This window comes from Pezoporus occidentalis, unplaced genomic scaffold, assembly GCF_034315485.1.
Source record: "Pezoporus occidentalis ecotype Australia unplaced genomic scaffold, CSIRO_AGI_Poc_V1 ctg165, whole genome shotgun sequence".
NCBI classification, from domain to species: domain Eukaryota; kingdom Metazoa; phylum Chordata; class Aves; order Psittaciformes; family Psittacidae; genus Pezoporus; species Pezoporus occidentalis.
Window position 1 is genome coordinate 301316 of NW_026913477.1, and position 25693 is coordinate 327008.

At 36.8% G+C, this 25693-nt stretch overlaps 1 protein-coding gene across 4 annotated transcripts in view; it reads left to right on the forward strand.

Annotated features, from left to right (window-relative positions):
- Positions 1-25092, forward strand: part of MTM1 (myotubularin 1) — a 39863-nt gene extending 14771 nt beyond the window's left edge. For 3 of the 4 annotated variants that reach the window (XM_062613267.1, XM_062613268.1, XM_062613270.1), the window contains 11 exons: positions 275-385; positions 1292-1393; positions 10540-10623; positions 11876-12025; positions 13663-13851; positions 15718-15903; positions 16965-17171; positions 20606-20698; positions 21531-21644; positions 22034-22210; positions 24464-25092. In XM_062613267.1, the coding sequence (XP_062469251.1) occupies positions 275-385; positions 1292-1393; positions 10540-10623; positions 11876-12025; positions 13663-13851; positions 15718-15903; positions 16965-17171; positions 20606-20698; positions 21531-21644; positions 22034-22210; positions 24464-24631 (1581 nt within the window). In that variant the 3' untranslated portion in view covers positions 24632-25092. The remainder of the gene's footprint in view (positions 1-274; positions 386-1291; positions 1394-10539; positions 10624-11875; positions 12026-13662; positions 13852-15717; positions 15904-16964; positions 17172-20605; positions 20699-21530; positions 21645-22033; positions 22211-24463) is intronic. The other variant, XM_062613269.1, reaches the window with a different exon arrangement.
- The last annotated feature ends 601 nt before the right edge of the window (positions 25093-25693 follow it).

Genomic DNA, 25693 nt, shown 5'->3' on the forward strand with positions numbered 1-25693 from the left:
CATAGCAGAACACTTATTTCAGAGTTTTGCCACCTTTGTTCCCTGCATACTGTATCAGGCATGAAGTATTTTTATTGAATGTTCAATTGGATGATGTTCAAACTGTGAAGTGACTGTACAGACTTCATAACATGTTGGCAGGGGACACTCAAACGCAGAAATGCACTTTTGCTTCCTATATGTATTTAATGTCTGCTTTCTGTTCTCGAATGTGTAGGAGCAGTTTGCTTCACTCTTCAGATTAATCTTTTCCTTACTTGAACTTTCCTTGCAGGATCCAGTTGTAGTGTTGAATGTTCCATTGGGCGTAATTTCAAGGATTGAAAAAATGGGAGGGGCTTCCAGCAGAGGAGAGAACTCTTATGGATTAGATATAACCTGTAAAGTAAGACTTTCCAGTAATTCAATAGGAAATGAAATCTGAAGATTCCGTTTCTCACTGCTTACCTATTTATAGGAATTAAAATACAAATTCCCCACAGCTAAATTTAAAAAGAGATTTTTGGAACTGAAGAGGGAAATACCTGTTGTATAAAGGGCTGTCCTCTGTGTGTGAGGAGAGGGACTGGACTTCCTTTCTGAATCACTAACTGATGATAGGTGTTGCACAGCAGCAGTGTTGTAGGGCTTTATTCCTGCATTGCTTCATTATTTCATTTGTTCTGTAAGTAATTGTTTTATAATCCTAAAATTTTTTTGGAGAACACCTCTGATGGGGGTTCTGTAAGGTGTAAAGGCAGTGAAAAGCCTAGGAACTCTCTGCTTCCTTAGTAACACAAAAAAATTATGTCACCATAAAAAAATATGGTCACTGGGGGGTTCCCAGTGGATAATTTGGGATTCTTTGACTCATTAATGGAGTATGTATACACATTTGATTCTTTAGTTAATGCACAGATTGCTTATTTTTGACATTAGTGATGATAAAATAGCTAGGGAGAATGTAGTCTAGACAGATAATTGGCAAATTTTCATTTTGAAAACATAGAGTAATTCCCATCCTGCAAATATTCAATAGCTCAGGAGACTTTTTAGTGAATCAGATACAGTCATTTTTGATGGCTTTGTGACAAAGCAATGTTTGCATTGCAGAGTGTGGTACTGCTTTATTTGTAGAATTCTTATGCTCTATTTTATTTTGTGGGATAAGAAATAAAACTGAACACTCACAATGGCTTGAGGTGTGTTGCAAGCAGATTCTAAATCATGCTTAGTGAATAATATAGCATTTGTATGTCATAAAAATATCTTGCTGCTTTCGTTCACTTAGAAGATAATGCCTTTGTTTCAGGACATGAGAAATTTACGGTTTGCATTAAAACAAGAAGGGCACAGTAGAAGAGATATATTCGAAGTCCTCACAAAATATGCTTTTCCCCAGTCACATAACTTGGTAAGTTACATCATTTATGCCGTTGAGTTGTTTTAATGCAGTGTTCTTGCAAAGTAACTGTTTGACCCACTAATGGACATCATGGTTGCTTAAAAAGCATAACCACAATCTGCATAAACTAAAGAGTTAATGTTTTTATTTTGTACATTTACAACACTTAGATCTACATATTTATAAAATTGTGTTATATGCTATATGTCAGGTAAACTGTTGAATACTTATGATCCATATGGATTTCATTTCTTAGAGACTGCAAGTTATCCTCCCTAATTAGGAAATGCAGTAGTACATGCCTTGATTTCTTGAAAATGTTTGATTTTTGGGGAGCCTCCAAGGCCACGATAAATATGAATAACCGAGAGTTTTACTTCAGAAAAAAGAGACATGTTAAGACAACACTTGTTTTATTGATGAAACTGATAAAAATAGAACAGGCAGCTAATATAGTAATGAATTTACAGATTTTTTTTCAGGTTAAAAGATGATCTAACGGAAGGAATTGAATGACAATGATAACTAACCATTATCTTCTGTTTCTGTGCCAAAATCTGTGTATTGTGCTTGGTGTGGATAATTTTGACAGCTCTTCATTCTTCATTTTGTCTGTTGTAAAATTCAGTTTATGCTTCATTGGGATGGTTTCATTTAGAATAATTGAGTAACTGCTCACAAAATGGTAGAGGGTTCTGCTATGAATCTTTAAGAACTTTGTGCAGAGAATTGTTGAGTCTGAGGCTGCAGCAAGAATGTTATTTCCTTCTCTGAAGATACATGTCAATCAGTAGGCTATACTCTATACACATTTAATTCTTTGAAACTTTTTTGCAGAAAATCAGCATTTTATATGCAAACAGTCTGGAATGAATAAGGAAAAATAAATGCTTTTGGTTATAACATTCCATAATGTTAATGGATAGGTCTCAAGAAATGAAACATTTCTACGTTTGGGTAGGTGTGAGGAGTTCTACAACAGGCTTCTCTGTGAGTACAGGAAGCAAATATATCACTGACTACTGCTGGCGTTTTTTTGCATCTTACAATATGAGAGAATGATTGAAAGCATAACAGGATATATGGACTTTGAAAGAATGATGGAAAAGAGAAAGCTATATGTAGAAAAATTATAGAGAAGTTTGTGTCAAGAGGGTCTTCTGTTGCAAATAGGGCTGTAGATAAGGGTATCCTGGGCACAGTCAAGCTTAGTCTTGAATTTTTCTTTTGGGGTAGGTTCTGTCATGTCTCTGGACAGTCTCATTCCATATTTGATCTCATGGTGAAGAATTCTGTTCCTCCTTACACTGAGGACCAGTATGGAGTTGTATGTAATGCATATGGACAAATTAAGTTGTAACCGACTTAGAAAAGTCCCTTGTGGTTTATTTTTATGGTGTGCAATCCAACTACAGGGCTTGAATAACATGGTAATGACATTTGGACTTGTATGAGGTTTTGTCACCTCAGCTCTGGTGTTCCTGTCTAGCAATGGTTGTGAGTAATATGGGGAGTAGTGCACTTCCTGCTTTATTGTTGCACCTGTTGAGCATAGTACAGCTCATCATTACATGGCCTTGCCCATTCTGAATGTAACTTGCCAATAGAAGTTACACTGAATAAAGAAATGCTCAGTCAAGGCAGAGGTAGTGTTGCCTTCCAATTCAGCAAAGCACAAAACTGGGGAAGATATGGCTGTACTTTTTATCTCTTGGCTATGTTTGGAGCAGGGTATAACCATTAGAAATTATGATTACTTTAGAGTGAAATAAAGTAAACCTATGCTGTATCATGAAGTTGCACCTTCCCTGATTTTCTAATATCACAAAGTGAATAAAAACTTTAAAATGAGCTAAGCAAGTGTGTGATATTTTTGGTGTGCTTTCACCATATTGCAGCAAGCAGTTTAAATTGATCCTGCCAAAGGTGTGTATTTTTGCCTGGTTGTTCATCCCTGCCTTGGCTTTCCTTGCATGAGTTTGAGGCTCTATGATGAACCAGATAGGGGATTAAAGAGACTAAAGCAAAGTAAAAAAACAGAGTAAAAAAAATAAAACAAACAGAAAGCGTTACCCTGAGTTGTTTCCTGTCTTGTCAGCCCAGTGTGAGGATGGAGTTGAGGCATCTGTGGCTGGTTGTGAATGAAGGGTAATGATGGGACTGCCTCTTTCAGTGACTGGTTTAGAACAAGGTTTCACCGTCTTAATTTGACAGTATGTCTGAGCTGTGCATGCCTGCCTTTTCCTTTGAATGTAGGCTAACAGTCTGACCATGCAGCCAGCTCCATCAGGGAAGTCTTTTTATAAAGAACATGCTGTGGCTTCACATGACAGCTGGGTAAAGATGACAGCCTCCTGCTACTCGTATGCTCAGCTCTTTTTTTTTTTTCTGGTCTCCTTCTCTCTACCTTCCAGCGATGTAGTTGATTATTCCTCTTGTACCAAATCGATAGTTGTATAATTGCCAAGTAAGCCAATGCAGCTCACTTACCAAGCACAAAATATTCTGTTTTCTGAGTTAGGCTTGTGACACTTTTAACAATTTGAGGAGACCAGGTTTGAAATGCACCAGAACCAGTGCAAAAGAGGGCATGTGTGTGGAATAGGGAGCAGGCAGGAGAGAAAGCAGAGGGATGTCCTATTTTTATCAGTGTTAAACAGGTAAGTTTGCTCAGACTGCCTTGTGGAACTGTATCCTTGATCTTCAGCTGGTTCAGCGGCACTGATGCTTGTGCAGCTTTGTGGTGGAAAGCAAGCATCACTGGGACAATAAAGGTCTAAGCCTTCAGTGCTGTGATTTTTGTCTGTGCTTTTATATTTTGTGTCAGATTTTTACCTGACCGGTTTTTCTGTGTAGTGGAACTGTGCATATCCTTACTGCTGATCCTAAGCAAGAGCTTTTAGGGATGCCTCACTAAATTTTCTTAGTGTTCTACTGTTGTCTGACAAATAGACGGTAAATGCAGCCCAAAACATTATTTCTCAGTAGAGTGTACGTACTGTTTTTAAGATTTTTCTCTATCATGGTATGAACAGCAGTGTTTGAAAGCCTGTAATAAATCACAGGTCTGTTTGCAACTGTTTGTTAGTTTCTCAACATTGTCCTGTGTGCTTGCTTCCAGAAGCTAATTCTTGTCTCTCTCCAGTTTGAGCACAGTTTAGTTTCAGATCCCCTGGAATCAATAACATGATGTAAAAATCTGACTGGCAGCTTAGTTGATGTGGAACAAACAGCATAATACTTTGTTGCACTTACAGACTTGTGCTAATTGGCAGAAAATTGTTGATGAATGGTTTCTTTTTTAAAGTTTGGGTTTTGTTTTTTATTGAAGCCAACAAAACAAAAAAAATCCCCCCCAAATGTTGTAGTGCCCCACAAAAGATGAGATATATTTAGTCTCTGTAGTTTAGCTTCTGCATAGCAGCTGCTTCACTTCCTGATCTTATCTTGAAACTACACATCATTTTCATAAGATTATTTGCCACCATCATACCTGTGTGATATATGTATTTATTTCTAACCATGATAGCTCTGTGGGAATGCCAGTTTTGGTGAGACACACTGGCAGTCATGCTGTCTTCGACCTCTCCTGCTCCCGATGTACCTAGTTATCCTGATAAAGTGTGTGAGAGTCAGATTATGCCAGTGTTGTCATTGGATCTATAAAGATGATCTTAGATGGCAGTGAAGTCTGGCATACATACCTGTCCAATGGAGACCTTGATTTTGCAAAAAGCATTTTGACTTGGGGCTTCATTCTGAATGACTTCTGTCAATCTCTGTGCAATAATGGTATAAGGTTACCATGTTCACAAATGATCACAAGTTAATTATGTAAATACTGTGATGTCTGATCTTAGCTTTCAGGCAAACAACTGGCTGAGTTGCAGTAATGGCATATTAAAGGCAAGGATAATGGTATCTTTAGTTTTAAACACACTGAGAAACTGACAGCCTTTTCTACAGAGTAAAAGCTTAGTGATCTATAATATATGAAAAGCATCAACCAGTAAGTTAGACATAGAAAAAACAATTTTCTTTGCATGTTTGTAAGACGCTGTCGTAGTTCTGCTGCTTTCTTCTTTTGTAATGCATAAGGGTTGGGGAAGTATTTAATAAATTGTATATATATTATATGCTGAAGTAGCATGTGTATTTATCTACTGTGATTCCATAAGTAGAGTAAATATGTAACCATTTGTAAATAGATTGCTTGCCAAACTGTGTTGTCAGATTGCAGCTGCTCTCTCCTTTATCTCACAGAACTACATTGTGTTGTGAGCAACCAGTGTATCGCATACTATTTTTCTGTGCAAAATGGTAATGATAAATTGATAGTCAAAGGCAAGTACTTAATCTGTAGGAAGACTGAAAAAGAGACTGCGTGTGTTGAAATTGCAGGTTAGCACCTGCATTTTCAAAATCACTGCAAGGAAGTAAACAGAGTTATTTGCACAGTGAAGCATAAAAAACAGCTCACCAAAAACATTGCAAGATTTTAAAGCGTTTTCTGAAGTGAAGCAGTAGCCTTCTGCTTTTAGACTATGGATCTGCAATGAAAACCTGACTTCTGTTCTATGCAAAGAGGCTTTAATTTGCTTTTGCAAAAATCCCAACTGGTTATTATGAATCTCACTTGATTTTACGAACTACAGGTACTGATAAATCACAAGCCTTGCGCCCCATAAGCTTTCTGAGTGGTAGTTTGCTATACTTCTTTTTTTCTTACCTCTTTAGTGCTTTCCTTGATTTATTTATTTATTTTTTTCCATAGCAGTTGGAAAGAATTTGGAACTGATTTCTAGATAGACTAATAGGAATTGCTGGGCTTCCATCAGACATGGAAGTCTGAACCTGAATGTCTCTTGTGTGCAGGCTTTACGTTTTTAAATTTCCACCCATGCTTATTTAATTCAGACACATCTAATGAAGCTGCAGTTGGTATAATAATTCCTGGGAAAATAGGTGGGGTGCAATAGGAGCTGTGGAGAAGTGCTTTTCATTGAAGAGGCAGAATTAATGACAGTCTGAGGGAACAGAATTTCTTGTGTGGAGGGAAGAAATGACTATAAGTTAGGTTGGAGGCTCAGAGTACCTAAAGTATTGTTTGGAGAGAAGGAGAGTTTAGGAGGAATATGCCATAGATACGGAGGGATGGAAAGGTGTGTGGAAGCATTTTTTGCCACCTTTTGTGTGGTGGCCAACTTTCTACTATACTTTGGTATTTGAAAGGCTTGTCTGTGTGCACGATGGTGCACTGAGAGAGGCAGCCAGGGCTTTTCTCTTTGTGGAGCCCTATGATTCCTATAGCTGGTTATGTAGTTTGCTTCTCTGACCTTCTGCTCTCTGCACTCTGAAGGATATAAATACACCCGGGTGGTCCATACGAAATGCCTGCAGGCAGTGAAGTGACTTCCTTGTTTTCATCCTGACACAATAATTGTGTCTGAGGGGCATGAATACAAAGAAACCTGTATGTACAAAAAGCTATGCCGTGTATTTTTACTACGGTAGCACCTGAAATTTTACCTCAAGTGGTCTGCGAACAGTATATTGTGAATGGCATATTTTCTTCCCATAATTTTTCTTCCTGTTTGCCTGCTGCGCTGTAGAATTGCATTCAGTTTATGTGCACTTTGAGAGGTAAGGTTCATCAATATTAAGTTAAATCAGGACATACAGTTACATACTGTGCTTTATCCGTAACCTTGGGTTATTTAGGGTGAAAGTAGAAATATGTGGGTCATTAGTGCAGATGTGAAGCTTACCTGAACTATAATAAATGCTTTCTGGGATCAAAACATGTATTTATCACATTGACAGACCCAGTTATAATGAAGAAATCTATTTGGTTTGCTATCAGAATAATAGAAACTCCAACAAATAAATGTTATTTAATAGAAATTACTTTATGTTGCTCATATCACATTTTTTCTATGAAAAATAATGTACAAATGTGTGCTAAATATGGTTTGTACTGACGCAAGTAAGAAAATACAATTGTATCCAAGCGTATATCTTATGTTTGCTAAAGTGTCAGTTTCTCAGTATTAAAATGGGGTTGCTTGTTACGCTGCAGTTAAACTGTGGTTTGAAATTAGAACTGTGAAAGGAGTATAAATGTATGTGGAGTTTTAAACGCACATTCTGCTACTCTGACTTTTCTACTGTCTCATGTTGGAACGCATAGAAGGATACAAATTTTACTTACGTCTACCGATCTGCTTAAGTGGATATGAATTTATGAAAATCTTAGGTTGAGAAATTGCTTTAAGCTGTATATTGTTGAATAGAACTATGCTATGGTTGTCAGAGTGGGAAAGGAAGCATTTTTACTCTTCGAAACTGCTTTATATATTGCCTTGTGTATTTTGTTGTGAGAGACAGGTCTAAGGTAGGCTGGAGATGTTGCTGTGCTTCAGACTCTAGTATTTATCCTGGACTAAAGCTCAGGCTATCCTCAAAGAATATTTTCAAAACTTGAAAAAACAAGCCTTAAGTGAAAGGCCATTGGGAGTGCTGGGGCAGGATTCAGATCTTTAATCTCTTCTGTACAATGAGTAAGACTTCTAGTAGTAACCACACTAACTGTACAGTCTGTACCCAGTGTGCACATAGAACTGTGTATAATTTGTTTGTTATAATTCAGTCAACTCTTGCAGGAGAAAAGTAATTTTTAGTCTTCAGGTTTTTATATACTGCTCACTTTTAACTAGTGTTCTTGTTGGAGTATACTTGGAAGAGCTTTCTATGAATTGCTTGTATAAAAATCTAAGCCCAAGTTTTGCTCCATACACCTTTTCCTTCATTGTAGTCTCCTGTTACTCGTTAGGCTGCAGATTTTTGCTGAGTTGATTCATTTCCTTGAGCAATATAGGAAGAATTTGAAGAATGAAGGCATTCACTACCGTGAATGTCAACAGAGCTGATGAAGCATAATTGTCAGCTTTAATAGCTGTGGGTTATGTGACTGAAAGCTTTTGCAGCAGATGTGGTAAAGCTGCTGTAGTAGTGTTTTAAGTGAAACATACTTTACGTAGTAGGAAATAATTCTTTCAGAAAGAATTTTGTTCATCTTCTCCTCACGCCTAGTAAATTTATCCCTGTTTTTTAAAAAGGTGAGAACAAAATACACTTTTCCATCTGCATTCTTGTGGGTTATTTTGTGGGTTACATGAACAACGTAGCTGCCGCTTGTTTGTTTCTAGTTTGGAGGTTTGGAGCAGCACCCTCTTTATCAGTAAAATCACCTATGAAATAGTACACTGTAATAAACTTGTATTGCTTAAGCTGGGTAGTTTTTAAGTTCTCGCATGGGATTTGCCGTGTCAACTTAAATAATATATTCCTGCCTTTGAGACATCTTTTAAATGATCTGTTAGGATTCCTGTGTTTGTTTTCTACTGTGATAAGATTCTCTTTTGTCTCTGATTCCTTGGTGAATTCTTAGCATAGTTGCTCTTCAGGATATGGCAAATTCCCATGAGGAGGAGGGGATGGTTTTTGTGTGTAGCTGTTTATTCGCAGTTCAGCGAATCACTTGCATCTACTGCTTTAGATAGCGGTATTTCTATTTTGCTGTATTCCTAGTTTGCAAAAACTTTTTCAGTTTTTTTTTTAATTTAACTTCTGATACTTGCATGTACTTCTGATGGAATTTTTTTCTGATACAGTTGATGTCCACCTCTTTACTTTTCCTTTCTAAATCTCTCCCTCCATCCCACTTGATAGTAGGGTTTTTTTAGGCAAAAGAATCAGTAATGCTTACTTACTCTGAGGGCCTACTACTTTAAAAATGGTGAAGAGGTTCAGAAAACACAACTTGGGAATGCATTGTTCACTTCTGCAAAATTGCCAGTGAATGTACTTGCTCTAAAATACTGATTTAATATAAAAATATGGTTTCTAGAAACTAGTGGGATAAAGTATATTGTGTGAGCAGTGACATCCTGTTAAAATGCTCGTTGATTTGAAACACATGAGGGGAAAACCCCTCCTTCTGGAGGGATTCAGTTTTGTGTTGTGATTAGAGCTGTTTACTGTTCAAACCATTGTACCGTAAGTTCTTAAGAAACCTCTTTCTTAGCGTGTGGTGCACTTGGGAAGCATTGCCTTACCTCAGTAGATGTAACCATGACACCTTAGAAACATGGTTATGGGGCATCTTCTTGCTCGTCAGGTTTGCTGCATTTCTGCTTAGTTCAGAAAAGCAGAAATGCAGCAAATGGTTGCCTTTGAAAATGATGTATATTTGGGATGTTAAGTTTTACCCTCCAGTTTCTTCTTTTAATGTCTTTGAATAGCTAGGAGACTTTCAGCTTTTCTGTCACAAACAAGCTATGATGGGCTCTGGAATGCTCTCTCCTCTGGCTGCTGTTGCTTAATTAGCTCAGGACAACATATTCTCTTCTGTAACAACTTAGTTTCATGCTCCAGTTGGCATCTGAAGAATTTGTAAGCCACCAAAATCCATTTTCTCAATGAAGGAGATTCTTGAAATAAACATTTCTGCTTTCATCATGAACTATAAAAACCAAGGAAGAACTGGGGTTAGTTAGGTAATAGAGCCCACTTGGAGCTGGTTGAAAGGAAAAGGAAGCTAAAAGGTATGAGAAAGTTCTTGGAATCCTGGGTGAGGATGCTGAGTCTTGAGAGTGAGCAATAAAGCAAGAGAAAAGTAGATAGCGTAACCTGTTAACATATTTTTGTTTCACTTTTGGTGGCAACTTTTTAATTTTTATGGAATTTTACGGTAACCTGGATTCCTTTTAGTAAGGGTCAGTTGGGGAGGGGATGCAGAAAGAAGGCTGCTTCCTACTGGTAGCAAATAGAAATTAAAATATTTTTCAGTTTAGCTTTCAATGTAGCTTTCAATTTAGCATCTAATATTTTATGTAGTAATTGCAGATTCACCTATTGTCACTTCTTGTTTCAACTATTGTCACACTTTCATTATTTCATTGCAGATCTGTATTGTTTGTTCTTGCTCTTTGCTTTACAATCTTACACATACCAGATTTAAAGGGAGAGAACGGGGGGTGGTGTGGAAGTGTTTTGTGGCAGGCATTAGGTTATACCTAATGATGATGATGAGCTGTCATGTTTGTCGCTTTCAGTCAGAGCTTGGTGTAGTAAGTTTCCTTTACATCCTACAGCTTTTTTTTGCATTTGTGAATGAAGAAAAGTTTTCTGAAAATGGATGGATGGTGTACAGGCCGATGTCTGAATACAGGAGACAGGTGAGTTATCAAAGTTGCTGTTGCCTGATGCTTTCCTATCTGACAACTGACATAGAGGAATTATTGTTTGTACATTTCTCTTATGAGCTCCTTTATGGGGGAAGCCGAGAATGGGAGAAGATGGGAATACAGTTTGAAAAAGAAAATAAAGAAAAATAAACCACTGGAAGCTTTAAAAAAAAAAATAAATTAGAATGTCACAGGAAGGTAGTTCTTGCTTTTTGAAGGAAGCTATTGATACCTCTTACAATGTGCCACTGTTAAATGAGCAGGGGACAGGGAGAATGTGCCAAATATGTAACTACAGTGTCCTAAATATAGGTTTGATTTGGTCTGCACCTTCCTAAAGTGAAGGAGGGGAGCAGATTATTTTAGAAACAGCATTGCTTTACAGAAGTTATTTATGCGTCTGTCTGTATTCTACCTTGCTCTTTAGGTGATTTCAGAAACATGTCAATGAAAGAGGATGATATATTTAACTTTAAAATGTCATTTAGGCTATTTATTTTTGCTTTAAATATTACTTTTTCTTTTAAGCAAACAATAAGGACTACCTTGGATGTTTTTGTCCCGCCATAGTTTTCTGGTTTGACATTTATATGTCTAAGATTCAAAAAAGATAAAATATAAACGTCCACATGTGCATGAACCCCACTGTGCATGTGTAGAGGGCTTATCAGTCTTTCTCAGTTTCCTGGCTTCTGTTTATGAAATGCCTTACTGAGCAGACTGCAGCTAAAAGTTCTTGTTTCTCCATAAGTAAGCTACCCTGAATCTTATTTCTAACCTAAAGCTAATATGAGGCTACAGGGAGGAAGGGTTGAGGTGAGACTTCTTCCCCGTCTTCTCAGAACCATAGTTTCTTTTCAGCAAAGGAAAATGGAAAGGCAGAGCTTTGAGGGAGGAGAGAAGGTGATTTTGTTTCCTCAATCCCACAGTTAAAGAAATACTTCTGCTGGTTTTAGTCACTGCTTTGAAACTTGTTGCAAGAATAGATGCGTGTAATAAGAATAGACCTGTGTATGTAAGAGCATGAGAGATAGTTGTTTAAAGCTGTGAATCCCATCAGCAATGAGATGTTTTGTGTGGTTTTGTAATATTTTTTTTTCTTCTACTGTTTTGAAACTGTGCTATAGTTTAATTAAATTGGTAGGTTGTTGCCACCATGTGGCCATAATGTCATGTAAAATTCAAGAGCAGAGTTATTTCTGCAGCTGAAAGTACATTGAAAAAACTTTGTGTTATGTTTTAGGGACTGCCTAATGATCGGTGGCGAGTAAGTTTTATTAATGAACATTATGGGCTGTGTGACACATATCCATCACTCTTGGTAGTGCCATATAATGCAACAGATGATGATCTCAAGAAAGTTGCTGCCTTTAGGTCTCGAAATAGAATCCCGGTGAGTATTATGAGATGAAAGCTCCCTTGCAGTGTATGTAGTTTTAAGTATGCATCCAAACAGTATTTTGCTGAGCATGACAGAGGATGCTTTTTTGGAAGTGGTTACGGCAAAAGAGTTTTGATTGGCTGGTGGTTTTTCTGCTTGAAAGTAGTGTCTTGGCCAAGCCACAGTTTTGTTTCCCCCCTGCAACAATCTCCCATTCCAACTTGGTTGGTTTTAACTTGACTTTTCTATGCTAGCATTGCAGATTCCCTTTTCTTAATGAAGTATGAGCCTCAGACTGCTATCTGTACTAGTTTATTGACTATTGTTGGATACACGTAAAATGTGATCGCAACTGTTTTCCTCCTGTAAGCAAACCACATGGCATTTAAACATAGTTCCAAGGGTCAGTCCTAAAATAAGATCTCATGCGTAGTCTGTGGAGTGAGTTCTTGGGTTTTTTAGGCCTTTAAACTGGGATGTGCAATTTAAGATAAACCTATTTGACATTTTGGGTATATTGCTGTAACTAAAATTCTTTGAGGTGAGAGAATTTTTATGTATTGGCTCCTTACAGCACTACAGAAAATACTTGTTTGTGTCATAATACAATCTGCTTTAACTAGTATTTCCATTTGGCAAACTCGAAGAGGTGCTAGATTCTTAGCCAGTATCAGAAAGCTGCCTTGAATCTCAATTTCAAACGGATGCAAATCGCAATATAATAAATATTTATTAGATATGGTATTCACTAACTAGTGAATCCCATCTCTAGAATAGGCTAGGCCTGTAATTATACATTTACTATATATGCACACACATGTGTATGTATAATATATAATGTGTATAAAATATATATGTTTTATATATATATAGTGGGTGCATAAGTTCCTATAACTGGGCTGTATCTTCTCAGTCATCTAAAAATTCATGACAGGGCTTTTGTGTGGCTGTACCTGTAAGAGTCATTTCCTTGGTAATAGTAATTTTATTCTTGTCAAGAAATAACCAGTCATGCTCACCCCCACACACACTGACAGGTCTCATGTCTGGATATTTCCTTGGGCAGCTCACTACCACTTGTTTCTGGTAAGTGTCCCCTATCTCACAGGAACAAGAAAGGCAGCATGTGCTTTGCTCCAGAGCCTCCTCTTTGTAAAGAGGGCTGAGGAACAAACTGTGCTTTAAAGAGAAGGTTAAGCATTCAAGATAGTGCAGAAAGGTTCAACTTTCCTTCTTTGCCTAAAAAAAGGAAAAGTTCTACAAGAACTGGAGCAGCTTAGTCATAGTTTCTACAATGAGTTCATTCTTCTGAATTATTAGTCTCAGCAGACATTGCTGTGTTTGTTTCCAGTTTGCTTTTCAGAATTATTTGTGTAACGTAAAACTTGTAGGAAAATATTAAAATACTCTGGATTACATAGGTTAGTATAATTCCAGTAAGAGTTAAATGTGTAAAAGAATGGACTCTTTTATTATTAAATTTTATGAGCCTAAAGTGGAAGCAGTTGACATGTCTGGGGATTATCTTTTGAAGAAATAAAGTAATTGTTAATTTTCAGGCTATCTATTTTAAAGAATAAATTGGATTCTAAAGTTATTAGAAGAAATACATTTTATTAAAAATTACTGTGGTTTTGACATGTGAATAGGTTCTGTCATGGATTCATCCAGAGACTCAAGCTGTTATTATGCGCTGCAGTCAACCCCTTGTTGGAATGAGTGGCAAGCGGAATAAAGATGATGAAAGATACCTTGATATCATCAGGGAGGCCAATGGGCAAATCTCAAAACTGACCATCTATGATGCTAGGCCCAATGTCAATGCTGTTGCAAACAAGGTAAACAGATGCTTAATCATCATATTTGTGAAAGAAGGTGGGGAGAAGACTGAGTTTGAAGTTTTCTGTGAGGAGGTTTTTGGGAACATTAATAATATTAATACAGATAATTTTACATAATCAAATATATATTTGCATAATCAAATACTATGGCTCAAGGCCATGAAAGACCTGGCAGCTCTGAGAATACTGCAGCATCTGAGGAAGGACATAGCACAGAATAGAGATACTATGCTACTATACAGAAATGTAGGTGGTACTAAAGGGGAAAGGCTATACTGTACTTCAGCTTATTGTCTGATGTGTAGCTGGTGGCATAATGGCTTATAAAGGCAAAATTTATTTATCACAATTCATGGCATGACAAGTTTTTGTTATCTGCAGGAAATGCTGTGATTTTGCAGCTCTCTGAGGCTGAGGGACCTGGAATTGTTTAGCTCGGTGAAAAAGAGATTCAGGGGAGACGTTATTGTTCTCTACAACTACGTGAAAGGAGGATGGAGTGAGGTGGGGGTTGATTGGTTCTCCCAAGTAACCAGTAACCATAGGACAAGAGGAAACTGTGCCAGGGGAGGTTTAGATTGGATATTAGGAGCAATTTCTTCCCCAAAAGGGTTATCACGCATTGGAACAGGCTGCCCAGGGCAGTGGTTGAGGCACCATCCCTGGAGAAATGTAAAAGCTGTGCAAATGTGGCCCTTAGTGACATGGTTTAGTGGTGGACTTGGCAGTGCTGGCTTAACAGTTGGACTCGGTGATCTTAAAGGTCTTTTCCAGTATAAATAATTCTATGATCCTGCCTTTGGAAAATCTCATCAGTGGCACTGTGTCCTAAAATAGTGTGGGTTTCTGCTTACTTCTGTGACCAGGTACATCCTTTGCTGTGGTGGTGATTAAGTGCTTTGAGAGAGCAGCAGTAGTACAGACTTCTACTTATGTGGTTTTTTAATTTCTTAACATCTAAATACATGTTTAGCCTTTAGCAGTAAAATTTAATGTTAGAAATGTAACTTTATACTTTAATGTTATTATGAACTTCTTAGAGGCAGAATCAAAGATTCTTGAACGTAATTCTTAAATGTAGCTTATTCTTGACACTTGAATTTAATTTTATGTATCCAAACATTTTTGTCATTTTTTTCTAATTGTATATCAGTTCAGTTTTAGTAGTAAATAACCAGGCAGTTTAAACACAGGAAAGGAGGATTTTTTTACTTATTTATTATTTAGTTTTATTTATTGGTGATGGTTTTTTTGGTAGCAAATTTGCTCTGGTAAATCTGAGATTCTGCTCTCTTTTGAATTAGTGGTGTAAAGAAACAGACAAATCCTTTGAATTTTTTCCTAATTCTTAAGAAACAAAGAAATGAGCAGTTTTATCCCCTGGAAGTGGTGGTCTTTTATGTATTGAGTAATTGTTGTTTTGTGTGCTATACTTTACATTTTAATTTAACATTAATAATCTGTCTGGGAAGTCAGTTGGTTTCTTTTGTATTCAGAATCATGAGTTTGTTTAGTCTTTGGTGGGAAAAGTGAACATAAATAAAGAAAAAAAAATTGACATTGTAATGTCAGTTGGTCAAGAAAGGAACAAGGCTACCTGAAGCAACTTCAGTGTCTTTCTGGCCATGTGCTGTACTTAATAAACTTTGTCCCTTTGGATAAACGAAAGCCCCCTGGCAATTCTTTGCCAGAATGTGCCCCTCCAAAGCTTGTATCCAAGACTGATGTTTTACACAAGCAGCTGAAATTCCATATTGCCCAACTACAAAATAAAGTATAAATAAAATTCCCTTCTTGCTCCATTGAAAAGTTGCTATGTGCGTGCATATATACTGAAGTTCATTTTAGAAATGTTGTTTGTAGGCAACTGGGGGAGGATATGAAAGTGAAGATGCATATCCCAATGCAGAACTTTTCTTCTTGGACATTCATAATATTCATGTCATGCGGGAATCTTTGAAGAAGTTGAAGGACATTGTTTATCCTAATGTGGAAGAATCACACTGGTTGTCAAGTCTGGAATCAACCCATTGGTTAGAACATATAAAGGTAACATTTTACTGTTTGTTTGAGATAACATTTGTCTAAATCTGTTGTATCAGACTTGTTTTCTTTGTTAGACTTTGCTATAGTCCTGATATGAAACACGTCAAACAACTTGGACTGCAAAACCAGTCTCACTGAGTGTTGGCTTTTTACCAACTTGTCTTAGAGTATGTTATGAGATCTCATTACTAAGCAACAGTAGGTAAAGTCAACATTTATCGTCTGCTTCAAGTCAAATGTCAGTCTTTAAAAGAGGAATGCATTGTTATTCTGATTGTGTATTGTGTGTGTGAGAACTGATGTATTTTGTTCTCTAGCAGAGCAGGACTTACAGGTAAGTGTCATTGTGAAGGGTTTGTAATTACTTTAGTTGTGAGTATGTATGTGACTGTTTTGTGAATAATGGTTTTGTACATAAATCTTGTAAACTTTGCAATTTCCATCTTGTGGAATAAAATACTAAAATAAAATACTAAAACTGGTAACTCGCCAGTGTTCTTACCAGTTGTCCTTTGAACCTTTTGCCTCAAGTACAGCTCTGCAAAAGAATTGAACATTATGTAAGGAATTCTACTTAATAAATTCTTAATTTTGTTCGTATTTGGAAAATAAACATTAAAATTGTACAAGTCCTTTTTAAAGGACATATTAAAATTGTACAAGTCCTTTTTCCAACAACTGAGACATTTCAAGTCATTTAGTTAAAAGAAGGGAGACAAATGAAAAACAGAATTTTTAGAATATATCCTATGGTAAATCTTCTTTCTTCAAAAAGCAGCTTATGTTCTTCAGTTTATCCAGGTTACTGTTTTCTGTCCTATTTATTAAGAATTTGCTGTGAGATTAATTAGATCTTGCAACGGATTAGGGAACTAAAATCTGTTTTTATACAAGAAATTTACTTGATCTCCTAGAAAATTCTCTTCCAATTAGTACAGCATGCTCTTTAGGTCTTTTAATTGAAACACTAACAATTTAAATACTGTGTAGATACAAAGAAATCAGTTTTTTTTTGTTAGAATGGTAATACTGATATGTGGTTGGTGTCTGTTCCTCTTTGCCAGCTTGTCTTGACAGGAGCTATTCAAGTGGCAGACAAGGTATCCTCAGGAAGGAGCTCTGTATTGGTTCACTGCAGCGATGGCTGGGACCGGACAGCCCAGCTAACATCACTGGCCATGCTGATGCTCGACAGCTACTACAGAACTATTGAAGGCTTTGAAGTCCTGGTGCAGAAAGAGTGGATAAGCTTTGGACACAAATTTGCATCGGTAAGAATTAGAAGATAATTGCCACAAATGCAACATTAACATTCTGAAAAGCTTTTAATGTTAAACTACTCATTGTGCTAATGTTTTATAATACTTATCATTACTTTAGAATTCTGATTTAAAACTTTTCTAGGTAGATCTGAGCAGAGGTTTTGTTTTAGACCTGTTTGGTTAATATTTTTTTACCATTCTTCCTCTGAGAGCTCATATTTTGTCCTTTGCAGCCTTTTAAAAGCACAGAATTGCTAGGGTCATATGTGGTTTTTGAGCAAAGAAAATGAGAAGGCACAAAAATTATGTCTTCCCAGCTTTTCAGAAGAAGGTCAAATAAGGCTGGGACATGAGGCTTCTCCCTCACCCTCCTTTTGGACTATTTTGAATCTTGTGAGAGGCAGATGCATCTGGCCAGTGCCTTTGAAGTGATATTTTAGCACTTCTTCCCAAATGCTCTAAACTTGTCATAATAGCTCTCAGGAGGCTGTCACTGGTAATGCTGGCTCTAGCTCTGTTGAGTTGTCTTCTGAATGCTTAGAAGGTTAAGTAAAATTGTCCATAGCAAGTCCTTAATACCCCTATCCACGTGTAATTCGAAGTTATGGGTGTTTGTGTTAAGAAACTTTCCATTCAAAACTTAGTGAACTTCTGTTAAATTTGGCAGCTAACCATTTAACCAGGATATCTATGTGGAGAACATCTACGGAGAGGAAATTTGTAGAGAAGCAGAATAGGTTGCCAGGGAGAGTGTGCTGGGGTATGTAACCATACGACAGAAGTTGGGAGCTTTACAAGACTCTTCCTTGTTCATGCTGAACCTTGTAATTAACACCAAGAAGTTTCCACATCTTCAGTAGAGGTTATTTGTACAGTTTGTCCCTAGTAGAATATACTAAAGATATTATTTAATATTGCTAAAACTGGGAAAATTGGCAATCTGGAAAATTAAAGAAATGGACAGATATGCCTATGTGTGTATTTCATGCCCACTTTACATTTGCAAGAGTGTCTCAGTAATTTGGAAATTCACGTATAGCTACTCGGCATGAAGCACTGCATGGCTTAAGTGCGCTTGTAGGCTGTGGCAGGCCTTGATCTGACATTGTAAAGGTGCTTTGAGGCTTGGGAGATTTGCGTTTTGATTGTTGAGAGTAATATCTGCAGTAGTACATTTTATTTTTTTTTTTTTGCATCCTCACCTGTAGTCTTCAAATAGTGATGTGTTACATGAACTTTAGAAGTATTCTATCTTGGTACAAAACACTGACTTGACTTTTCATTCTATTGTGTATTTTAAAAAATGTTATAGTCATGACACAGATAAAATCAGCTTTTATACCTAGGAGATTTGCAACCTAGCATATGTGTTGTACAAAGCTTAAAAAGACGTGTGTCTTTCACCACGATGAATAAATTCAAATCATCTATGGTTCTTTTCATTATACCATTAATTTTGCTTTGAGTAATCAAAGGAGCTTGTTATCTTTTAACAGATGATGTTTTCCGCCTGCTAGTGAGGCAGGACTTTTACACATCTTCCAGATGACTAGCTCAGTCCACTGGTTCATCTCTGACAATGCAGCAGCAATAAGGGTGATTTAAATAGCTTGCCGTTGCTTAAACTGCTGTTTTATTTTCCTGACTTGCTCACTTGAGTAATAATCTTTGGAAATGGTTGAAGGCACTTTCCCTTAGCCATCTGCTGTTTTCTAGGTGTACTGTATATTTATATTTGTTGTTTGGCTTATAGCGAAAGCAGTCCTTTTCTGGAGTTTTATAGAAGTAGTGGAGTCATCATCCCTGCAAGTATTTAAAAGTTGTGTAAATGCGGCACTTAGTGACATGGTTTAGTGGTGACTTGGAAGTACTGGGTTAGGGGGTGGAGTCAATGATCTTAAATGTCTTTTCCAACCTAAACAATTATTTGATAAAAACTGGTAATGGAAGCAGAAAATACTGTGATCATACATGCAGTATTTTAGTTTAGTGAGTTGTAATAGTGAGGATTAGGCACTTCCTGAACCTCATCTCTGGAGCTGTTGTTGTTATGCCTTTCCTTAATCAGGGATTTGAAGAAGAATAGGTGTTTCTTATATTGTCTGGGTTAGAGCAAGGTTCATGTTTTCATGAACTTAACAAATAACTAAATAGTAGACTACTTAATAGCTCCTATCTATTATTTCTATCTAATGAAGTGTGCAATAAGTTTCCTTGTTGAAAAGGAATTCCCCTACCCCAGCTGTTCTATGTGTAGTGAACTTAATGCACTATCCAGATGATAGAATTGCTTGCTATGTGGAAAGTCTTACAATGCATTCTAGTATAAGAAATATGAGACAAACATAATTATAGATGGAGAATACTCAGACATCCTAAAACTGCTAACTGTAGTGGAAGTGGAGGGACTTTCAGTCCTTACTTCAGACTTACTGAACACATGTATGGCTCTGTTAACAGATACCATGGATTTTTAAACCAGGAAAACTGGACAGGACGGAGGCCAATTTGTTTGTGTTCCCTGTGGTGCCTTTTCTAGCCATTTGCTATTGCTGAGTTCAGCTGTTATCAATCCCTCATCTCCCCCTATTTCCTGCCGTTCAGTTCTACTATTCTAAACTATCTTGCAAGTCCTTGCACAGAGTAGCATACTGGTTTTATGATTTGTCACATCCTTAAGACATTAAGCTTGCTATCTTGCGGGCAGATAGACAATATCTTAGTTCAACATACATGATTGTCTTTCATCTCCTCCAGGTAAATACATGCAAGCAGGATTATAGAGCTAACAGAATCTCTTCTCTGAATCTCTTACCTGTTCTCAGCTTTCAAATGTGAAAGAGAAGCTTTTAACAAACCTACTTCTTGTCTGTAGGGAGAATTCTTCTGTTGCTTTGGACTCTTCACAGAAGGTGGCTTACCCAAGCTTTGAAAATGTTCCATTATTTCTTTGTCAAGACCATTAATGTTAACTTTGAGCTCTTTCATGTTCTACCTCAGGGTGAATCTTTAGGTTGTGAGGCAGGGGAAGAGAATAACCTGTGTGGATAGTTTGATCTAGGTTCTCTGGTGACTTATATACTTTGTCTTTTTTTGTAATCTAACTTGGATTTTGACAAACTTGCTACATAAATATAGTTTGAAACAAGGCTTGTTTACTTGCAAAGTAATGGATGCTTTAACAGTTCTGCTTATCCAATAACCGGGAGGTTTTTATAATGGAACCAATTATTCCTTTGGAATATTTCTCAGGCACCTTTGGAACAGCTTTGCAGTATTTCTGTATATCTGAATCTCTCCTCAGTGCAGTGACTAATTTTGAAATCATAAGAAGAAGTTGCTCTATTACAGAAGTGTTAATATTCTACTGCAAAATAAGAAACCATGTCTGGCCATAAAATAGACTGTTTTGGTTAACAGGAGGCTGTATTGCTTCATTTCAGAGAATAGGCCATGGTGACAAAAATCATGCTGATGCAGACAGATCGCCCATCTTTCTCCAGTTCATTGATTGTGTGTGGCAGGTGTCCAAGCAGGTATGTGTTGTTCTTCAGAAGGTAACATTAAGAGATTACTGAATTAAAAACCTAGAGTTTTGTTTAAACAAAAGTATTTGCAGAGGACAGCATACCCCTCTGCTCTGATGCTGTAGCCAAAAAGCATGTTTTTACTTCTAAACCATACCATCTCTCTTAATGTATTTCCAAAAGTGGTGTACAAGCTCTAGTTTTGTTGCATAATCCAGCATTGGCTATGCATGGAGGGCTGCTGTGTCTTGGATCTGGGCTTCTCAGAAACACATGGAGAGATGTGACCCAGCAAAATGCTTTTACCAGAATTGCGTCCAGCTATTTCAGTAGGGTCTGTGTTTCACTTCACCAGTTTTGTAAAGCTGTCCCTTGGAACCCAAGAACAAATGTGCTTTTATCAAAGCTTGGGAGCTGTTGAGTGCTGTGATTTAAACATTGCATTTTCAATAAGTAAGGAAACAAAACAGCAAATTTAGTCTGTTTATGTCAAGAATTAGAAATAGTCCTTATTTTCCTGATTGGTGCACTATGCATATCTTATTGTTTTGTGATAGTAAAACTGAAACCGTAACCATTCTGTATTTTATTCTTTTTAGAAATTAAAGGCAGTTAGAACGTTTTGAGAAGAGTTCTTTTCATTGACTAGTTTGAGAAAATTGGAACACCTCATGTCATCTGTGCATTTACTCTGCTATAAAGCATATGAAAATACTGCCTTAAAAAGTATTTGTAGATGCATTCAGGCTTCTAAATGCCACTTTTAGCCTCTTAACCAAGGCATGTGCATCCCTCCATGCTTTTACAATGTAAAGAACAAATTTGTCTTTTCTGGTTTTAGTTTCCTACAGCCTTTGAATTCAATGAGCAGTTCTTGATTGCAATCCTGGATCACTTGTACAGCTGCCGGTTTGGTACTTTCTTGTATAACAGTGAGTCTTCTAGAGAAAAAGAGGTTAGTCATTTTCTGTCTAAAAAGCTGTGTTAGTTAGAAGCGTATGCTTGTGTATGTTGTACTGTTGCCTTGACTTTAGATGATCACAGACAGTTTTGGTTGTGTTGTATTTGGTTGTATTCCTTGTATAACAGTGGTTTTGAACTGCCTTTCTCATTATAGAATAGTTACATGGTAAATTCTTTGGGTTTGGTAACTTAAATACTATATGGTTACTAAAAGATTTCTCAAGCACTGGGCTTGGAATGTTTCTAATACAGTGACTTAGTATAGTAACTTACAATAACTTATGCTTCTAAATAAATCAGAAGTGTATTGATTTTTAGAATGTAACCATGGCTTCTGTGATGGATTTTGTGTAAATATTTACTGTTCTTATTTTATTTTAGAAAGTGGCTGAGAAAACCTTGTCATTATGGTCTTTGATAAACAGTGAAAAATCTAAGTACACCAATCCTTTCTATACTAAAGAGCTAAATCGAGCGCTCTATCCGGTAGCCAGTATGCGTCACTTAGAGCTCTGGGTCAATTACTACATCAGGTGGAACCCAAGAATTCGGCAACAAGTAAGTAAATTCTCTACAATGTACAAAATGCTTTTAGGCTTTGGAAATAAGGTTTTGTGTCATAACTGACTTGTAGAATAGTCCTGTAATCTGTTCAGGTTTTTATTATTATATTTTTAAAGATGGAGGAAAAGGTGAAAATTATTATTTCACAAGTCATTCTCGAGCTCCTTCTAGGCCCTTGTCTTTGGAACTGGGCTTGGGAAGCATATTTTAAGGGCCTTTTGATATACTAAAGGGTGAATGACAGCCCTTAGAAATAGGGCTTACTGATCCCTGAACAGTTGAGCATCACAAATGCATGTAGTTGCATTTGCTTAAATCTTTCTCCTTTTTTCTCAGAGAGCCTATGAAGTATTCTACACACTAAGATGACCTATTCTGTCCTTTCTGTTATCTGTATTGATGGCTTATGGCAAGATATTTTTTTATGTAACTTTAATGACTCAACATTGTTTGCACTGGGTAACAGTTGGATAAAAGCTGTTATTGAAAATTATACAAGTGGATCAGATCAGAAGCCCAGGAACGCTTTTATTAAATTATACACAGTTCAGTGCTGTGCTTTCAATGTTTAATTTATGGATACTCAATGTTTGTTACAAACTTGCCAGAAATTTCATCAATGTGGCACATAGTGTATAGAGATTCATTTGTCTTTCTTAACAAGTTGTGGAGTTTTGAGTAGGAGAAAACAGAGGAGGAAATTTGTTGACAGAAGCAGTCTTCCTAATGCAGCCCCTGGAATGAATCAGGAGTTTTCAAGCAGCGCACTTCCTTTTCTGCAGCTGATCTCCTGCATTATTTACAACAGGAGGCTGCAAGAGAGGCAGACAATTTGCTGTGTTTTCTTACAAGTATGTTGCCAGCTTTAAAGTTTTACTTTTAAGCTTTTGTTGCTTGCTGTGAAAAATGAGGGCATTTTGCAAAAGGTGAACCCAAAGATTTATTTTAGAAAGTGAAGGGTTATAGGGCAAGCAGATTAGCTGTAAATCTAGTTAAAAATGCACATTGCCATCATTCAGGAAAGATTTTTTGGCAGAAATTTCTCATTAGAAATGCAAACCTGTGGGATAATCTTCTATGTTACTACTACTGGTACCACATTTTCACTACTTTTATATACAAAATGCAATTTTATTTTTTTTCTGCACATGAAATTTATGCTTCGTCTTGACTTAAAGAATTGAATAGCTTACATGTGGCCTGAATCAGGTCTTTTTATGACCTTTCTTAGTGCCATTACTTAGAAGCATGTTCTGCATCAGACTCAGACTTAAGCCTGATGAAGAGTCTGATCTGTCACTAGCCACATCATTAACCCTACATCTCTAATCATCTTAGTAACTACATTCAGTGATTGATCCACCTTCCACAGCTGGCATCTCTGTCAGGGGTGCATAGCGAGTGGTACGCTTCAGAGCGTTGCTTCAGCCTGTCTTGAATTGGTGAGGCATTTACATTTGCTTCTGGAACTGTGCTGCTAGTAGGTTTTAATTGCATTACAGGCAGTTAACTGTGAAACAGCAGCAACTTTTTGACAGTTATATACAGCTGAGGAGAACTTTCAGCTATCTGCATTTTCCATTTGTTTCATTACACTATCTGAAAAAGGAAGCAGTTAAAATGCTCTTTCAAGTGAGCAATCTCCTGAAGGCTGGGGCAGTTGATTTTAAACACATTCAAGCTTGCTTACAGAATTCATTATTTTTTGCATTTATTTCACTTGTTTATTTACACAAAGTTGTGAATTTGCTATTAAAAACTGCAGGAAATTTCACCAGTAAGGGAAGTTTAATCTGAAGATATGGATTCCATCGTAATCTGATTAGTGCAGCTAAAATAGTCTGTTTAACACTATTTTAAAGGAAGATGGTGAGACATTTGATCTCTGGAATCTAAAACTTTCTAATAAGTCAAGAAGAGCAAAACTTTTGACAAGATAGTCACACTTATCTTCCTCACACTGTTAGATATTAAGAAAATAAAATCCATATGCTCCAGGAAGTGCTGGCTGGTTTTATTGAGGTGGCAAGAACTGTTTTGTGTAAAGATTTTCAGTGGATGAGAACAAGTGAAAGACAGAGGGCTCTTGCATTATAGATATAAACATTTCTGTTTAGCTACAACTTGTTACATGTGTTGGAAACTACAAATGCAGAGTAATGCCAGGAAAGCACAAATACTGCAGCAGCCTAACTGCGTAGAAGTAGTGGGACTGAAGTGACAAGACTAATATAGATTTCTTTCTAGCAGCCAAATCCAATGGAGCAGCGATACATGGAGCTTCTTGCGTTACGTGATGATTATATAAGGAGACTTGAAGAACTACAGATCACAAATAATTCCAAGATATCCAATTCATCAGCCTCATCGTCATCTCCCTCACAAATGGTGTCCCAAGTACAAACACATTTTTGAAGGAAATGTTGGCTTCTTCCTGTGCTGTCCTAGCAAGCGGTGCTTAACGTAGATTTATAGCATAAAGAGGAAGATTTTAATGCCTTACATTAGACTCTCCTAACAAAGTATTTTAGGCTGTCTTCACTTGAGGACAACTTCAAAGCAAACAAAACCAACTTCAGTTATGTGCCTTTCAGAACCAGTGGACTGGGAACATTATTAATCAGCTTCTAGTTACGGAAGGCTTCAAGAATTATTTTGGAACATGGTGCAATTGAAGTGAATTTGGTTTCATTAAGAATGCTTTAATTTATTACACTGTAGGTCATCTAAGGAAATTCATGCTCAGTGTTGCATCTCATGAGTAAACCACTAATGGCAATAGGAATATCCACATTAGGTAAAATTAGGTATTGTGTATTCCTTTTAGGAATACCTTTGTGGAGTTCATGAGAGAAAAAAAATTCTATTGTAAGATTTCAGAGAGAAGTGTTGAAATTTTCTGGTTTTTGAAAGAAAAATATGGAAGGGGTTTCACTGAAATGCTTCTGATGAAGAAGTTCAGGTAGTTCAGTAGATAGTAAAATAAAAAAATCTATTTTTTATAAAAAATAACCAATTTTCAAATGACAGTTGTACTGGATTCTGAGAAGCCCTGTTTTGGCTAACTGTTCAGCACTAAATTATCACTGTTGGCAATACTGGTTCTTTGGAGTAATACAGAGTAAAATGGTTCTAAAGAAGGTTTATATCATTAAAAACAGACCCCCAGAGACCTTGTTTAAATATCGAGCAATAGCCATAGTATAAATGCTTGTGTTTGTCTTCTAAAAGTAAATGTGCCTGTTTAAAGGAGCTTTTATACCAAAGTAGTCAAAAAATTTCAGTTACAAATACTGTTGAAAACTTGTGCAGTTATAGCTTACTGTTTAATTTAACTTTTGTTCAACAGACATATTAAGTATTTAAGGGACTTCAGTATACGAGAGTTGCATGTATACACTGAACCTTCAGTAAATTCTAATTTCAAGCCTTCATTTCAGAGGCTTCTTGTAAACCTTAAATTTGTTCCTTTCAGGT